The 17,537-nt window shown below is 50.5% G+C and overlaps 1 protein-coding gene and 1 pseudogene across 1 annotated transcript in view; one reads left to right on the top strand and one right to left on the bottom strand.

Annotated features, from left to right (window-relative positions):
* CHKA (choline kinase alpha) overlaps positions 1-17,537 on the top strand; it is a 56,321-nt gene that overhangs the window by 35,941 nt on the left and 2,843 nt on the right. Inside the window, exons 4-11 of the mRNA XM_057726046.1 lie at positions 2,411-2,524; positions 5,690-5,823; positions 6,221-6,325; positions 7,044-7,102; positions 8,745-8,832; positions 9,264-9,372; positions 12,191-12,297; positions 13,617-13,698. Of these exons, the coding sequence (XP_057582029.1) occupies positions 2,411-2,524; positions 5,690-5,823; positions 6,221-6,325; positions 7,044-7,102; positions 8,745-8,832; positions 9,264-9,372; positions 12,191-12,297; positions 13,617-13,698 (798 nt within the window). The remainder of the gene's footprint in view (positions 1-2,410; positions 2,525-5,689; positions 5,824-6,220; positions 6,326-7,043; positions 7,103-8,744; positions 8,833-9,263; positions 9,373-12,190; positions 12,298-13,616; positions 13,699-17,537) is intronic.
* Positions 10,472-10,602, bottom strand: LOC130850657 (U4 spliceosomal RNA; annotated as a pseudogene).

Below are 17,537 nucleotides of genomic sequence, written 5' to 3'. Positions count from 1 at the left end.
GTTTTCTTTCATTTTTTTCTCTCGCTACTGTGAATACATATGGAACTGTAATATCACGGAAGAACAAGGGTGTTTCTTGTTCACAGTGTTCAGAGCCATACTAAAGAGAACTAGAAAGTTCCTGAGTCTCTTTCCATCTTCCCTCCACCATCCTGGCGCCCGGTTGGCTCTGCTCTGGAGGGTCCAGGACTGTGTGGGTTCAGCCCTGGGACCAGGGACGGGACCGCATGTAAAGTCAGCTCCCAGCGGCCTTTGTGCTGCGTGGGCACCGCGTGTGCCTCCTGCAGTCACACCGTGGGTTACAGCTATGTCTACAAGTAGACATTTCAGACGTAAAGTGCTCTTCGGATTGGCTGTACGTGTGTGTTTCACCCCAGTGGCCTCCAGCTTAGTCACTCTACACAGGAAAAGGTGGAAAAACCAAATTTAAATCCTGACAGCATTCTGGCCGCCTGGGACAGAGGATGCCCCGATCCCTCTCTTTGGAAGCAGTGGGGAGGGGGCTGGAGTTCTGAGGTGGGGGACTGCACAGAGGGCACGGGGCTGCCTGGAGCCGTGGCCCGCAGACGGCCTGGTCTGGGCCACTCCCAGCACCCCCTTGTCCACCACCCGCTCCGATCGCTCATGCAGGTGGCAGCAGAGGGATCGCTTCCGGTGGGCTGTCTCTGAGGCTGGGCTCCAGGTAAATGCGGCCAGCACTGACCATACCTCCAGCCCAAGTTTGCTGTGAGGTCAGATGAGTGAGAGGAAACATTTGCTAGCTCAGTAGAGCTGTTAGGAATTCGTTCTCATTCTCTAAGCGTTTAAGAAATAAAACTTATCGGGTAGAAATCCTTCTAAAATCCGTTAACGTGGGGAATCGATGCTGTGTCTGGTTGTCTTCGCCTGCTCAGGCCGCCAGGAAGAACTGCCCAGTTTATTCTTCAGGGTTCTGGAGGCTGGAGGTCCAAGCTCAGGGTGCCAGCATGGCCAGGTTCTGGTGACAGCCTCTTCCTGGCTTGTAGATGCCGTCTTCTGCCTGTGTCCTCACGTGGCAGAGAGAGAGACAGAGAGAGACTGGGAGAGGGGAAGAGAGAGCAAGCTCTCTGACACCGCCTCTTATGAGGATACTGACCCGATTAGAGCTCCACCCTTGTGGCTTCCTCTAAACCCATCACTTCACGAAGGCCCATCTCCAAGCAGCATTGCACTAGCGCTGAGGGCTTCAGCCTATGAATTCGGGGAGGACACAATTCAGTTCATAGCAGTCATATGTGCAAAACTGCAGACCAGTGGGTAGAGATAGGGCCTCACAAGGTGATAATGGTTAGGGCGTAACTGTGGGGATTACACAAGGTGGTGGGTGGTTACCAACAAACCCATTCCCCCCAAACTGTAAAAGTCACTGAGTTACTTTTTGCTTTAGTGTGGCCCCATATCCTTTGGAAGTAGCTTTTCTTTTTCTTTTTTGTTTCCTTGTTACCAACTTTAGAATATTCGTGTAATTTAAAGAGCTCTGTTTTATTGAACAGTGAGCCCCTTTCTGAACGAGGGGTGACCTAGAATCACCTGAGAGTGTTTTCAGACCACACCTGCTGACACATTGACCTAGAAGCTCCATCTGTAGAAGCTCCTTAAGCGACATGGGTGTAGCGCTCCTTCCCACCCCTTCACCCCAGCTGATGGAAACTCTTAAGCTATAATTTCCTGCTTAAGGGAAGAGGACTAAGGAATGGGTTTGAATTAACACCAAAAGATGGATTTTGAAGGCAGAATGACTCTAGATCCCATTTAGTTATTAGAGGTAACTAAAGGCAGACCATAGGAGCATCAGAGAGATTTAGTTAGACAAGAAGACAAACATTAAGTGATAGAGAAGATTGGGGATAAGGGCAGAAAACAGAAGCCTTGGGTGCTCTGTGCTAGGGTGCACTTTGGAACAAACACCGCACCCCGTGGTGGACCCGCAGACCCGTTTCATGGGCAGAGGGCCCTTTGACCCATTCTCTTTCGTGGGGCACTCAACCGAAAAGCAGATTGACCTTCACCAGAGCGGATGGAATTGCTGTGGCCTTTGATAAAATGCCAAGGGTGAAATGCTCATGAGTTATAAAATAAATAGGAGCAATAAAATATTGATACTGTTCTATTTTTGGAACCAGTGACCTAAATTCGACTTGAATTTTAAATCTCATCAATATAGTGCAGCCTACCAGCATGAATCCTGCCGTTTACAGATCTGTGTCTTCATTTGTAAAGTGGGGACAGTGGTAATGACAGCCACAAAATAAGTGATGGGAATAGTAGTGATGATGGCGCCCGACCACGGAGTCGTGGTGGGAGGGAAGGAAACAGGCCCGTGGAAGGGCTGCGGCCGCCTGGCACGCGTGCAGCACTCGGTAACCGTCCGGTGTGTCGCCATCTGTTTCAGGGCGCTGAGGCTATGGTTCTGGAGAGCGTGATGTTTGCCATCCTTGCAGAGAGATCACTGGGGCCAAAGCTCTTCGGCATCTTCCCCCAAGGTCGCCTGGAGCAGTTTATCCCGGTAAGATGCATGGGAGGCTGGCAGGGCACAGGGGCTGCGGCGAGAAGGTGGCGTCTGTCTCGTTCCCGCAGGAGCCCCAGGCTCTATGGTCCGACACAGTAGATGTGGCCCATGTTGTCACAGAAGTAAAGGAAAACAAAATTTCTATTGAATTTACATCAAAACCTCTGTCTTTCCTGCGAAGATATATTCATCCTTTCAGAAACATACAGGCAGACCCTATTTAACTGAGCTTCGCAGATACTGCGGTTTTTACAAATTGAAGGTTTGTGGTGGCCCTGCATTGCCAGACGATGGTTAGCATTTTTAAGCAGTAAAGCATTTTTTAATTAAGGTATGTACATTGTTTAGACATAATGTTATTGCCGCTTCATAGACTACGGGATAGTGTAAACATGACTTTTGTACCTGCTGGGAAGCCAAAAAATTCACGTAGTTGCTTTGTTGCGGTGTCAGCTTTACGGTGCTGCTCTGGGATGGGAGCTGTGATGTCACCAAGGTGGGCCCGTGTGTGAAACCTAACACGGCATCATCCGCTCAAGCTGTGCGCCCCGAAACTGCCCCCTTTCATGTTGTTCCTCGCAACTAAGGGTCTTGATTATAGAACCGCTGCAGGACGTGGCCCCGACCATGCTCTGCCGCATGTCTGGTCTTTGCCCTGCAGGGGCCACCACCATTCTTTCCCATCTCCCCCACTGTCCCCTCACTTTAGAGTCTCCCCGGCCCCCACATGCCCATCACGTTCCTTCCGGTTTCAAGGCCTTGCTCCAGTCCCCTGCTTTCCCTTCCCTGCGGGGTGAGGCAGCCTTAGTGCTGCTCTGACGTCCCCAGCGAGCCTCGTCAGAGCTGTGTGTGTGTAGCCCGCGCCCCACCCTGTGCCCCCAAGGGGGCTTTGAGCCTCAAGAGCTCCCTGTAGTGCGTGTGGGGCGACTCTGGGCCTGGTGACCAGCTCGTTTGGGTGGAGATGCTGAGCCTTGCCGACCTGTGTTCCCTTCCGCTCGCGGAAGGGCTTCCTCTCTTGACCTGTATGAATTCCCTAAGGACTAGGGGCTGCTGCCTTCATGCCTTGCTTCACGTGACGTCTTCGCCATGTGAGGCCTCGGTGTGCAGGGCCACCTTGTACGCTCGTGCAGGCGGTGCAGACCACAAGGACACCTGGCTGACGGTGTGCTCTGCTCACCAGGCCCGTGTCCAGCGGGGGCTGGAGCGGGGGGTGCCCTCTTCTAGTTCATACGTGGTGCTTTAGGGGCCAGCTGCCAGCCTCGGTGTGTTCGAAAGAGTGGATGTTACCTCCCTGTACCAGAGAGTCCTTTCAGCCTCTTCCCTGGCACCTGGCTCTAGTTTTGTTTATAGTTTTCCCATTAAAGACAGTAATGTCTGTCTAGCATGAGAATCAAATGAGATAGTAAAGTATTAGAATTCTGGAAACAAGAGACACTTCGTATGGTTATAAGTGCCAACGTGGCGCCATCTTAAAAACACAACACAGTGATGAAACCAGATGGCAGAATTTGTATCATATCATTTGCATAAAGCCAGATAAAAAGCAAGATACAGATTGTTTAATAAATAAATACACGTGGGGTAAAACCTCTCTTTTTAGGGAAGGTAGAGCACCAGTGAACACGACTTAAAATAACGGAAACGTCTTGGAGAAACAGCTCCTTGGGATCAGGGCGCGCAGGCGGTGATGTCCGTGGAGTTGATGCCACTCTCCTTTGAAAGCTCTGTGCTCATGTACACGTTTACTACCTAACATAGCAAAGATTTTTAAAAAAATAATTTTAAAATGCAGGATTGAACCATATGAAACTGCAGCGTGCACCTGGAAATGGCGGTTTCCCTTGGCTCAGCCTGACAGCCTGTTATTTCCATGCTTACTCTTGACCGCTGTGTGGGGTGAGATGAAGTCCATCTCGCCTGGTTCCCGTAGCCAGCCTCCAGCGGGCCCATGAGAGCAGTGACCTCTGAGATGGTAGTCTCATATTGCTTTGTGCTGGGGAAGGAACGGGGATTCCAAGATTTGTTCACCTTTGAGCACGTTAGCTTTAACCTGTTGCCAAACCAGTTACGGGCATTTTTTAACAGAGCCGGGCATTTTTTAACAGAGCCGAATGAAAGCTGCACCAGCTGCTCTGAGGCGTCCTCGGGGTCCTACGGCTAGACGCCGAGTTCCCTGTCCTTGTAACCATGTGATAACTTGATAACTTGGGGAGTTCTGGGGTTGAGGGGAGGATTGAGCCTGATGCTTTTGGGGAGCTATCAGGTTCAATCACAAGGCACCTGCCATCTGTCGAGACATCCCTGGCTGGGTGCTGGCCCAGGGTCTCGCCCGCAGCATCTACTCTAGTTCAGAGCATCCTGTTGTGGATTTGATGCCCTGGTTCTCACTTTACAGAATCCAGAAAATGAGGCACAGAGGTATGAATATGCCCTTGACTGTGTAGCCTTGAAATGAGTATTAAACCCAGAATTTGAGCTGGGGTTTCTGTGACTTGGGGGGACACTCACTCTTAATCCCTGTGCTGTATGGCTTGGGTTCTCAGAAGAATATCTCTTTGGGTTTCTGTAGGGAAGTGGTTGGTTTGGAAAAGATAGGAGGCGCCCCTGTGGGTAGCTGTGGAAGCGCGGCCTCAGGCTGCACTAGCGGAAGCCGGAGGGAGCCTCTCCCCGCCGGACCCTGAGAGCCTGCTCTGGGCCAGGCCGGGCTGGGTGCTGGGCCACACCGGGGGCAGGAGAGGAAAACACTCACCCCGGACGCCTGGCGCCGTTTCCAGTGAGAAGCTGCCCTGAGCACCACACCTCCAGGTGGAGGGGCCGAGCCACTGGGGGAGCTGGACGCGGGTCACGTCATAAACTGCTGAAGACCCGGCGCCTTGAGCCCAGGGAAGAGCCCCGCAGTGTGGGGTAGTGACTGGAGGGCAGGGCCATGGGTGCTGAGGTGGGGCTTGATAGGGCTCTGTCACAGTGAGATGGACCTTTGCGGCTGGCCTGCCCTCCCTGAGAATCACTCTCTGCGGGACACGGTGCCCATTCTGCAGGGATTTTGAGCCCTGGCTGAGACTTAGGTGCCATACAAGACCCTCCTGGCTCTAGGGTTGTGTGACCTCACCCTTCAGGGTTACCTGCATAAATGCCACTTTCTAACTCCCCTTTTCGTTCCAGAGCCGGCGATTAGACACTGAAGAACTAAGCTTGCCAGATATTTCTGCAGAAATAGCTGAGAAAATGGCCAGGTTTCATGGTATGAAAATGCCATTCAATAAGGAACCAAAATGGCTTTTCGGGACAATGGAAAAGTAAGTGGTCCCTCGCTTGGCTCTCACCTGGCTTCCCACCAGTACCTCCCGGAGGCTCCGGAGTAGCTCGTGTTTGCCAGGCGCGGGTCAGAGGCCCTCCCCGGTCCGCCGGCGCACAGGCTGTCCCGCTGGTGGCGATCGTCTCATGAGTAGATCGTTCCTGCATGTAAAAATCAATTCCTGAAGCAGGGACGAAGCCTGTTTGCAGAAATGCCTGTAAATGGGCTAGATGGGCAGAAAATCCAGTTCCTAGAGGGTGCTGAAGCCCAGGCCCTTCCCCTCCCTTCTGTCCGGCCCTGGGGACCCCGCGGGTTTTGTGTGGTTACGTTGAACTCGAACCCCAAGAGCAATGCCCCAGTGAACTGAACACTGATTCTTTGTTCCCCTCTTTTGTAAGATACCTGAATCAAGTGCTGAGAATTAAATTTACCGGGGAAGCCAAAGTTAAGCAGCTCCACAAATTCCTCAGTTACAACCTGCCTTTGGAACTAGAAAACCTGAGGTGAGTGTTTGCTTCCATTTCCTGACTTAGTAGGTACATCTGTCCAGAAATGTAGATATTCTTAGTCACTGCAGCTGCTTTCAATGAACATTACAAAGCGTCACCTCAGGCCTGGTGTTTGACGTTGGTTTTGTGGGATGATTTTAAGCAGATGAATTCTGTCATCTGGAATTACAGTTTTATACGATGCCCTCTCCTCTGGTCATCCATGAAGGCTTCGTGGAGGAAGTAAAATTCCAGAATTCCAGTCCTGGTCAGTGACTAGGGCGGTAGGTTTTTTTTCTGAAACAAAAACGAAAAACAACCATGGGGCAGGCCAGGGAGTGTCACAGATGAGGGGAACAGACCAGCCCAGGCTTGGTGGGGGTGGGGGGAGTGGAGTAAGAGGCTTGACACCAGATTCCAAGCAGAGGCCCCGGCGGTGTCTCCGGGGTGCGGGGCGTGCAGGCGTCTGGCCTTCCACCATCATCTGAGTGTCCATGTTTCTGCCTTTAATCACTTGCATGTTTGAGTGTCTGCTGGGCCAGCTCTGAGATGTGACCAAGACATTCTGCAAGGAGCTTCTCTTTTGTTAGGAGAGAGAGAAAACAAATAAATAATGTCAAGTTGGGTCAAGGGCTTGGAGGAGGGCCCCCCCGAGGGGAGAGCGTGCACAGGGGCCCTGCTGCGGGAGGGAGCTGAGAGGCTGAGAAGTAACAGCAGAACCTTCCTTTTCCAGGTCCCTACTTGAGTCCACTCCATCTCCAGTTGTGTTTTGTCACAATGACTGTCAGGAAGGTAAGAGCTGCTGCCTGTTATGCTGAAGATGGGGCTGTGTGTCTGCTTAGAAGATTCCCTCCAGTGTGTGAGATAAAGGCCAGGTGCCCACGGAGAGAGGGTTAGATGCATGGGATGACGGCGCAGCCACGCACGAAGCGGTGTGTGATGATGGAAAACAATGAGGTTGAGTTTTATACAGAACAACAGAAAAACCTCTGGGTACATTAAGAGGAAAAAGCAAATTTTAGAAAAACGTGTTGGGTATCATCCCATTTCTGTCAGAAAAAAAACGGAGAATACCCACTAAACCAAGAGCTGGGATAAGCGAAGTCACATGTTTGTTTGCTGTTTAACTCCTTTCGGTAAACATGAGACTTTGTTCATCTGAAAAAGCATTGAAAAGTAAGATGGCTTCCTCGACCCGTCCGGGGCCCTTGCCTTCTGCACTTGCAGCCCCCGGCGCTGGTCAAAGCCCCCTGCTCTCTCAGCGTTGGTTCACGTGCTTCTAATGACTTCGAGTTTCCCTGCGTTAAAAACTGCACTGCCATGTACACCTTACTGTAACCAAACTTTACCCAGTGTTATTTCAAACGCAGCAGTTTTGTCAGAGCCCCCGTCCGGCCAGGCTCCCCCGATACTGCCGTGGTGCCTGGCTTTGCTTTGCCGTCCTCGTCCTGCCCAGCACAGCTGCCTGAGGTCCACCCTTTCCAGGCTCTAGGGGTTGTTTTTAACTTTGAGAGCAGTCCCGGGTTGAAGACTTGTCTTCAGTAAGACATTAGTTTGAGCCAGAATACCTTTAGCCAGAGGTTGCTGGGCAAGTCAGGTTGAGCAGGTGTGGCCAGGTCTGCCACAGCCTTGTGTGTAGCGGGTGATGGTGAAAGGCACGGATGTCACTGACGGGCTGAGGGAGGCCCCCAGCCGACGAAGGCATCGCGCAGAGAGCACGGAGGAGGTGGGAGCTGTTATGTTGGGTCTGGTCCCGGTTCTCTTACGAATGACGCCTGGAAATGGGCAATGTGTGCTGAAAAGCCTTGCCACTGGCTCGCCAGAGCCCACCCGCCAGCCCCACTGTGACGAGATGCGGCACTTGGGTGGAGTGTGGGGGTCTCCGAACATGTATGCAAGGAGCCAGTGTGGCGGCCAGCCCACTTCTGCCCAGAATTCAGCCTCAGGAGAAGGAAATATAGTCGTGGAAACGCTGCCTGTGGTGTCCTCCTTGGGGGCAAAGTGGTGGGGCGGGGGGTGGTCCTCGGAGGCTGTGGGGCCTGGCTCGCCCGGGCATCGTCATCACAGAGGACACCAGGACCCAGCTCCCCAGCTGGGGGCCACAGCGTGCCCGCCTAGGGGGTGCCCAACAGACGTTCCCCTTGCTGCTCCCGTGTGGAAAACGTGGGGGAGCATCTGTTCGCGCTCCCCAGGAGCCCAGGGCCGTGCTGCTCTTGGGCTGCTGGCAACAGGGTTCTCGGGCCAGGCCTCCCGGGGCGGTGCTGCTCCTGGCACCCTGTCCCCTGTCCCGTGACTGGGGGCCACGTCCACTGGCCGCGTGGTCAGGATGCCCTGAGGGCATCAGAACCACTCCCGGCCCTGCTGCTGGAGCGCTTGCGCCTTTGATGGCAGAACACACCCGGGGTAAAGGTCGTGTCATCCAACCTTCTTGCAGGTAATATCTTATTGCTGGAAGGCAGGGAGAATTCTGAGAAGCAGAAACTGATGCTCATCGACTTTGAATACAGCAGTTACAACTACAGGTACAGTCAAATGTGTGTATTTCAGTATTCCGTTAGTATTTTGACGTGTATGAAACAAGGAGAAAGCAGGTCACGGGACCATCCTGAGCCGGAAGGCTCCTCCCTGGAGGCCAGTGCTTTCTGTCGCGGCGGCCCCGTGGAGCAGCGCAGCCTGTTCTCAGCCGCATCAGTGGGGAGCAGGGACGGGGGCCCGAGTCTAGAACTTGGCCTCTCCTTTGGCGTCACCAAAGCAGTGCCCGCAGGATGGCGCTCCTGAGCAGTTGCTCCAGGCTCAGGCCAGGGCGCTTGGGTCGCTGGGGCGGCTCTGGTTCTGTGGCCCCCCGGTCGGTTGTTCCGGTTGCTGAAGCAGTTGTGCTCTCGAGACCCCGGGGTCGGAGTGGGGGCTCGCAGCGGGGCTGCTGCCTCATTCTCTGTGCCTCTCACTCTTTCAGGGGATTCGACATTGGGAATCATTTCTGTGAATGGATGTACGATTATACTTATGAAAAGTACCCTTTTTTCAGAGCAAACATGCTGAAGTATCCCAGCAGGAAGCAACAGGTAGGAGACCCGTGCTTGTGTTCAGTACACTTGCCGAGAACTAAGTCACATACGTCAGTTTTACCTGGTTAGAGTTGATTACAGCTTCACTTTAAAAGGGCACTTTAAAGATGCCCTTATAAAACCGAGGAATTGGTTAAGCAGGTCCTTTTGCTTGAAAATGTTATTTTGTGTCAAGATACAGACTGAATATTTGAGTCCAGCCTTTTTAAATCCCTGTGCCAGAGGTAACCTGCATCCAGTCAGAGAGGAGCACAGCCTCCTTTGTGATTCCTTCTAGTTTTTCCCCCAAAGCCCAGCCTCTGCCCTGCTCTCTGGTCTTCTTTTAGGGGGCCACTGACTGCTTGTTTCACTCCGTACAGACAGAAGTAGTCTTGTGGGCATGCGGCTCAGCAGCGGTGGCAGTGCTCACAGTCCCCTCTCCCGTCCTGGGTTATGGGAGTCCAGTCCCGTGGGAATCTCCTCCCAGGAAGCCCTCTGTTCCATCCTCAGCCACTGCCAAAGCCCTGAGTGGAGGATTAGCAGGTAGCGATGCGGAAGCGGGCAGGCTGGGGGGAGGGGATGCCATGCCCCCCAACCCTCCAGCCTTGCAGGACAGCACTTCTCCCAGGGCCCCTACCTGGCCAGAGCATTTCCCAGGGCCCTGGGGTCAGCACAGGCATGCAGTCAGTTGCTGACCTGATGACCTTGACTGTGTCCAGAGCAGAGTTACCAGGACGGTTCTGGACCTCAGGGTCGTGCTGTGGGAGAAGGATGGTTGGCAGAATGTCAGGCTGTTGACCCCGGGAGGGGAATACACAGCAGGCTTCAGGTTCCGGCCCTGCTGACAAGAAACTAGACGTTTATAGACACTGGGTAGGTGGCTTCAGAGGTGAGAGCTTTCTAACTAGTAAGGGGAGAGTTGCAGCAAGAAGACAGATTTCATTGTAGTGGGAGGCAGAGCTGTGTAACCCCCAACACTGCACAAAAACGGAAATGTAAGGTGGTTCCAGTCCTGTTTTCTGAGAGGTTTTAAAAATCACATACATGTAGTAGTGGTCTTTATCTGATACCCTGTCTGCCTGTTTTGAGATGATCTCATGCTTTTCTCTCTTTAATCCACTGAAGTGTTTTAAAATGTTAAGCGATACTGGAATTCCTGAAATAAACTTTTTGGGAAAAGTTTTCCATTAGCAATAATCGTGCCTCAGATAAACCTCATTGGCTATGATACTGCCACTGCGCAAAGCTGAAATAAACTTTTTGAATGAGTTACGTTATCTTGTACTGCTGTGTTGGATCCAGTTAGGCAATTTCTTTTGAAAATAAATTTTTATTAGTTATCTGTTCTTTACATATTAGCATATATATGTCAACCCCAATCTCCCAATTCATCCCACCACCACCCCTCCCACAGCAGTTTCTTATTTTAGGAGTTTTATTATATCTATGCACATATATGAAACAGGGCTTTAATGTTCATTTAAAAAATTATTCATATCTGCTTTTGGAATAAAAATTGTGCTAGTCTTATAAAATGGGTTGAGTGTCCCTTTTTATTTTCTGGAACAAATTTATATAAGATGGTGCTGTTTGAAAGTTTGGTAGACTTTGCCCATAAAACCATCCGGGCCTAGAACTTTTTGAGAGGGAGGGTCGTTAATTACCACTTTCTTAGGGTTTCATTCTATTCAAATTTCCTGTCTTCATTTGTCACCTTCAGCGTTTAGAGTCTCTCAGAAATTAACCATTCAAGCATGGGTTTTAAAAACTAATTGGCCTGGATTTGAATCCCAGATCTGTCACTGCTAATTGTAACCTGTTATTTCTGTGCTTCAGTTTCCTTATCTGCAAAAATTATTTTGCTGTTGTGGGGAGTAACTGTGCAGAAATGCACGCTCAGAATAGTGCCTGTCACACAGAATTTAACAGGTATCAGCAGTCGTCTTTTTTGTGCCAGGTTTATTTCAGAATCTACGGCCCCCTGCCTAGGACAGTGCTTGAACTTGAATGATGCTTTCCATTGGCGGAGGGGCGTAGTCTATGAAAGCTGATTTTAGAGCAGGAAGATGGAAGAGGCGACGCAGGGAAAAGGGGAGTGGGGAGGAAGAAGTGTTGGCCTTCCAGCCAGGTAACCGGGTAGCAAGGGTTCTTACAGGGAAGAAAGACTGACGGCTGTTTTCTTCTTTGCAAAGCAAAGAAGCAGTGGTTGGCTGTGTTCTGTTGCCTTTTGATACGGTATGAAACAGGAAGAACAAGGGCTCTCATAAATCCTAATTCACATGTGGACTCCACGTGCAGCCTGGTAGAACCTTAGGGTAAACTGTGTCTTCTCCAAACCAGAATTAGACGCTGCCAGTGTGTGGACATAAGTGTGGAAATAACCACGGCATCTTGGAGGTGAAAGGCCCTTCGCAGTGCCTGGTCCAGCTCCTACCCTGAGGGAGCGTCTGCTGACAAACGTCGGGGTGCCCTGGTGCTTTGTGCCCGCGCGGCGTGGAGCGCCAGCCAGGCTGGGGGGTGAGGTGTAGGCTGACCCTGCCTTGCGGTCAGACAGTGGAAAACAGAGTGTGGGTTAGGTTTGAAAAAACAACTCTACCTAAATTACTTTCTGCAGAAGTAGTAGTGGTGTTGCCGACAATACGGCATGGAGTCCATTAGTTCTCTGACTGTAACCCGGTAATCCTGGCCGGGTGGGCGAGCTCCCCGGGTCCGTGCCCTTGGGCAGAGCAGCGGCAGAGTCCGGAATAGTCACGCTAGATGTGTGCGCTTCCTGACAGCATTGAAATTGTCTATTTTTAACCATCACTGATCCTAATGTCCTTACTTTTTTTTAAAGCTCCATTTTATTTCCAATTACTTGGCTGAATTCCAAAATGAATTTGAAAACCTCAGTAATGAAGAAAAGTCCGTTATAGAAGAAGAAATGTTGCTTGAAGTCAATAGGTAATTTTTTTTCCTTCGTTGATTTGAAATGATAGCTTCCCTCTGTATAGCGTGTACTTGAAATGCCTCCTTGCAAGCAGGAGTGTTTTAGGAGCTTCCTCACAACCCTCCGTCTCTAGGTCTTGTACTTTGTGAAAAGCAGACATTATGTTCTTGTCCACGTGGCTGAGTGTGTTTGGACTCCTCAGATTTCCGCACATGGCAAGTAAGGAAAGCAGGGTCTGCACTGGCTCAGGGCGCGTGGCTGGAGTTCTGAACTAACATCCCTGCCGCAGACTCCGCTGCAGGGTCTCTGCTACCAGGACCTGTGCACTCCTGTCACTCGTGCTCCTGGAGAGGTGGGCGCCATGGAGTAACATGGTTCTCCTAGGAAATGATTAAAAGTCCGTTTTCCCAAACGTTTTCCCCAGCCAAAGCAGGGCTGAGAAAGCTCCTGATTCCACAAAGGTCTAGACCACATGTATTCACATGCACTCACCTCTTTGGTTAAGAGGCCTGAGCTGCTCCTAGCCTTTGGGAGCATCCGTGAGATGATTTGGTAACAGTGGCGGCTTGAGTGACTGTGGGCCACCTCCCTCAGCACAGAGCACCTCCTCGTGGTCCTCAGAAGTGTCCACACTCCTCTCACTGAGCAGTAGCCCCCCTGGCGGCCCCTCAGCTCTGCCTGCAGCAAAGATCGGATGGAAGTAGGAAAGTGGAGATGGGGGAGGTCCGGGCGGAAAGGGTGGCACCTGAGGATCTAGTGGGTCAGGGATAGAGAGAAGCAATCGGGTCTGGTGAGGGCACCAAAGCCCTCATTCCTGAATTAGAGCTTTATCTTCATTGTTTTAAGAACTTGGATTCGCGGTGAAGCGGGGCACGGTACAGCCTAGAGATGGGACCTGGCCGAACCCTCCTCCTGGTTCATTTCTGGGGGAGGCGGGACGGGAAATGGCGGCAGATTGTCCGGAGGCCCGCGTGTGGTGGGGCCGTTGAGACTGTGCGCTCACACCCATGGCAGGGGGTTTCTCCCCCTGGGTGGCCCATATTTTGCTAGCATGGCCACCAAGGCTTAGGGTGGGTCCTGTGAGTGTCGTTCTATGCACCAGGGACAGGCAGTCGGGGTGTTCACACCTGCAAGGCCACTGGCTGGCGGTGAGGAGAGGACGGCCATGGGTTCCCCCTGCTCTGTCGCTGTGGAATATCGTCCCACCGGGTCGGCCAAGGCAGGCAGTTTGCACCCAGATGAGTTAGAACGTCCATCTGGCAGGAAATGACATCATCGGGCCTCCGACTGGTCCCACACATCTCATGTGCGTTTCCTGCTTTTGTAATTACAGGTTTGCCCTTGCGTCCCATTTCTTCTGGGGACTTTGGTCCATCGTACAGGCCAAGATTTCATCCATTGAATTCGGGTACATGGTATGTGTTGGGGGGTGGTTTTTCTCTTCTACTCCCAGGAAAGAAATGCTTCCATGTACATGAGTGCTTGGCAGTAAATGCCTGTTCCTTCCAGGGGCTTACCTGTTCCCCTCTGAGTACCTGAACCGGGTGACCGGTGCCAGGACAGCAGGCTCCCCCTGGGAAGCTGAGGGAGAAGGGAAGACTGCGTAATTGAAGGCACTTTGGCTGACGCTGTGTCTGCCTTTGGAAGCTACCCTCACTCCCGGGGCCAGCAGGTCCTGCCTCCCCTGCTTTGGAGAAGTGCTGTATGGTCTTGTGGTTCTGATGGGGGGTGTAGAAGTCCAGACCCTCGAGGTCCAGCCCCAGCCTCACGCCCTTCTGACACCAGGAACACTGAGTGAAGGTGTGTGGGGGTGCCTACCGGGCCTTGTTTTATTCATCTGTTATCATCCCGGCCTCTGGCCTGTAGCACCCGACTTAGAGTTGGAAGCTGGTGCTGTTAGCAAACCAGGCTGTCTTTTTATTCTAACCTAAGCACTGTCCTAGACATAGCCGCTGCATTTTACTTTGTTCCGTAAGGAGTGGGAGGGGTGTCCCGGGGCGGGCGCACACAAGTATAGCCAGCACCTTGCTTTGGGACAGGTGGTGCAAAGTGATTCGGTTGTTTTGTCCTCCTGGGACCTCTGTGAGGGTGGTGTCTGCTTCTAGGCGGAAGGTTTGGTAATGCACAGATGCTCTTAGGCAAAAGAAGGGGAAATGTGGATTTTTAAAGCAGATTTGGAGTCATGGTCAGATGTTACTGTAAGACAAGGTGGACTTCAGAGAAGGGAAACCACCGAAGATAGAGAAGGGCGTTGCATCCTGCTGAAGCCTTCAGTTCATCTGCAGGACGCAGGGAGATCCTAAGCGTTTGTGCCCATCTTCTTCAAAAGACACAGAGCAGGGACTTCTTTGGAGATCCAGTGGTTAGGACTCCGTGCTTCCACTGCAGGGGCACAGGTTCCATCCCTGGTCGGGGAACTAAGATCCCACTTGCCTTGTGGCATGGCCAAAAAAAAAAAAAAAGCAAAGCAAGACAGAACAAAAGACAGCAAAAACTGACAAAGCTGAAAGGAGGGAGGGGCACATTCCCCAAGTAGATTGCACACCTCTTGGTACTCGGTGGACCCAGGAAACCCTGCCACAGGGAGGGGCAGGCACCTGAACACCTCCCCAGCCAGCTTGACCTGACGAACATATGCGGAGCCCCACCAGCTGCAAGACAGGCATCCTTTTCAGAGAATGTGGAACCTTCATCAGGATTGGCCACAGGCTGGGCTGCGAAGCAGGCCTGAGCTTTACTGCAGAGTAAATTCTCTGACCACGTTGCAGTTTAATTGGAAATCAACAACCAGCAACCACAAAAATATCTGGAAAATTGTTAATTATTTGGAAATTAAACTGTACACTTCTAAATACACCCTGGATCAAAGGAGAAATTAGAAGGACAGTTAGAGAATATTTTGAATTGAATTATAATGAAAACACTACATACCAAAATTTGTGGGATGCGGCTAAAGCAGTGTTTGGAAACTTACAGCTTTGTAGCTGAATGTCTGTACTGGATACGAAGGAAGTTCTCAAGCCAGTGATATAAGCCTCTATCTTGAGAAGCTAGGAAAACAAAAACCAATTAAGCCTGAAGTGAACAGAAGTAGAATGAAGGTAGGAGCAGAAATCATTGAAATATAAAATGGATAAAAGAGGAAATCAGTAATGTCTGAAAGATGTTTATAAACTTCTGGCTAGACTGAGCAAGACAGAAAGGAGAAGACAAACATTACCCAAACCAGATACATAGAGAGGCCCTCACTGCAGAGGCCACAGATGTTCAAGGAAAAGAGAACGATGAACAGCTCTGCCCGCAGATCTGACAAGTTGCATGAAATGTGCCAATTTCCTGGAAGATAGAAATGACCGAAACTGACATAAGAAATGGCCATAGAGTTATTAAATAAATTGAACTCCTAATCAAAAGCCTGTAGAGTAAACATCAGGTCCTGGTGAAGATCATCAAACATTTAAGGAAAAAATAACAGTCCTGCACAGACTTTTAGAAAATAAAGGGGAAGGACCATTTCTCACTTTTATAAAAGAGTCAGTGAGGCCAGCATGACCCTGACACCAAAACTAGACAGAGACACTCCAAGAAAAGTGCAGATCAGGGCCCTTCGTGAACATTACCCAAAAACCATGATCAAAATACCGGCAAAAAAGTAAATCCAAATATGTATAGGAGAATCATGTTTATGACCACGTGGAATGCAAGGTCCGTATCAACGTTTGAAAACCCCAGTAGTGTAATTCACCGTATTAAGAGAATAAAGGAAGAAATCATACAGTCCTCTCAGTGAATGCAGGGAAAGCACTTGGCAGAATTCACCACCGGTTCATGATAGAAAGTCTCAGCAAAGTCGTAATAGAGGAGAACTTCCTCAGCCAGGTGAAGGGCATCTATGGGAACCCACAGCTGCCGTGATCATCGATGTGAAGGACTGAACGCTGCTTCCACCTCTGTCCCAGAGAACAAGGCAGGGATGTTCTTGCTCACTCCTCCTCACAGCTGCCAGTGTAGAAAGGCAAGAAAAAAATGCAAAGAAAAACTGCCTTTATTTCATAGGTGACACGATCATGTACGTGAAAAAGTATAAAGGAATCAATAGAAAAGCTGTTTAAACTACTGAGTGAGTTTGTCAAGGTCATAGGATACAAGGTCAATATGCAAAACCCAGTTGCATTTCTACATGCTAGAAACAGTTGTAAATGAAAAAAATTTGTGTTTACAATGATCTGTACACTGACAACTACAGAACATTGCTAAAAGAACCTCAGTAAAGAGAGATACCACATCTGTGGATTTAAAAGACTTAATCTTAAGATGTCCATTCTCCCCAAGCTGATCTGTAGAGTCACCATGACCCCATCAACCCCCCCAACAGGCTTTTGGAAGAAATTGACAAGCCGATTCTAAAACTTAGGTGAGGGATTTCCCTGGTGGCACAGTGGTTGAGACTCCACCTGCCAATGTAGGGGACACGGGTTCGATCCCTGGGCCTGGGAAGATCCCACATGCTGCAGAGCAACTAAGCCCGCATGCCGCAAGTACTGAGACTCTGTTCAAGAGCCCGCAAGTCACAACTACTGAAGCCCATGTGCCTAGAGCCCGTGCTCTGCAACAAGAGAAGCCACTGCAACAAGAGAAGCCACCGCAGTGAGAAGCCCCCGCACCGCAACAAAGAGTAGCCCCCGCTCACCTCAACTAGGGAAAGCCCGTGCACAGCAACAAAAACCCAATGCAGCCAGTAAAACAAACAAAAAATTTAGGTGAAAATGCAAAGGCCCTGGAATAACTAAAACACTGAAATTAACTAGAACAAAGTTGGAAAACTTAGGCTACCTGATTTCAGGACTTCTCAAGCACAGTAATGAAGACCATGTGGTGTTAGTGTGAAGACAGACGTAAGTCAGAATAGAGTTCCCAGAAATAGACCCCTGCACATATAGGCAACTGTATTCCACAGAAAGGCCAAGGTAAGTCATTGCAGAAAGGATTAGGTTTTCCAAAAATGATGCAGGAACAACTGGACAAGCCAAATGGAAAAAAATAGTGAACTTTGAACCCGTGCTGTACACAAAAATTGACGTGAAACAGATAACAGACCTGAATTTAAAAGCTAAAATGGGAGAAAACCTTCATGACTGTGGCAAAGATTTCTTAGGTTACATGAAGCACTAACTATCAAAGGAAAAAAATACAGTAAATTGGACTTAGTCAAAACTTAAAACTTTTGGGACCTCCCTGGTGGTGCAGTGGTTTA

The sequence above is a fragment of the Hippopotamus amphibius genome, chromosome 3 (genome assembly GCF_030028045.1).
Source record: "Hippopotamus amphibius kiboko isolate mHipAmp2 chromosome 3, mHipAmp2.hap2, whole genome shotgun sequence".
Lineage (NCBI taxonomy): Eukaryota > Metazoa > Chordata > Mammalia > Artiodactyla > Hippopotamidae > Hippopotamus > Hippopotamus amphibius.
Note: the sequence above shows the minus strand (reverse complement) of the source record. Positions and strands in the feature narration are given on the sequence as shown.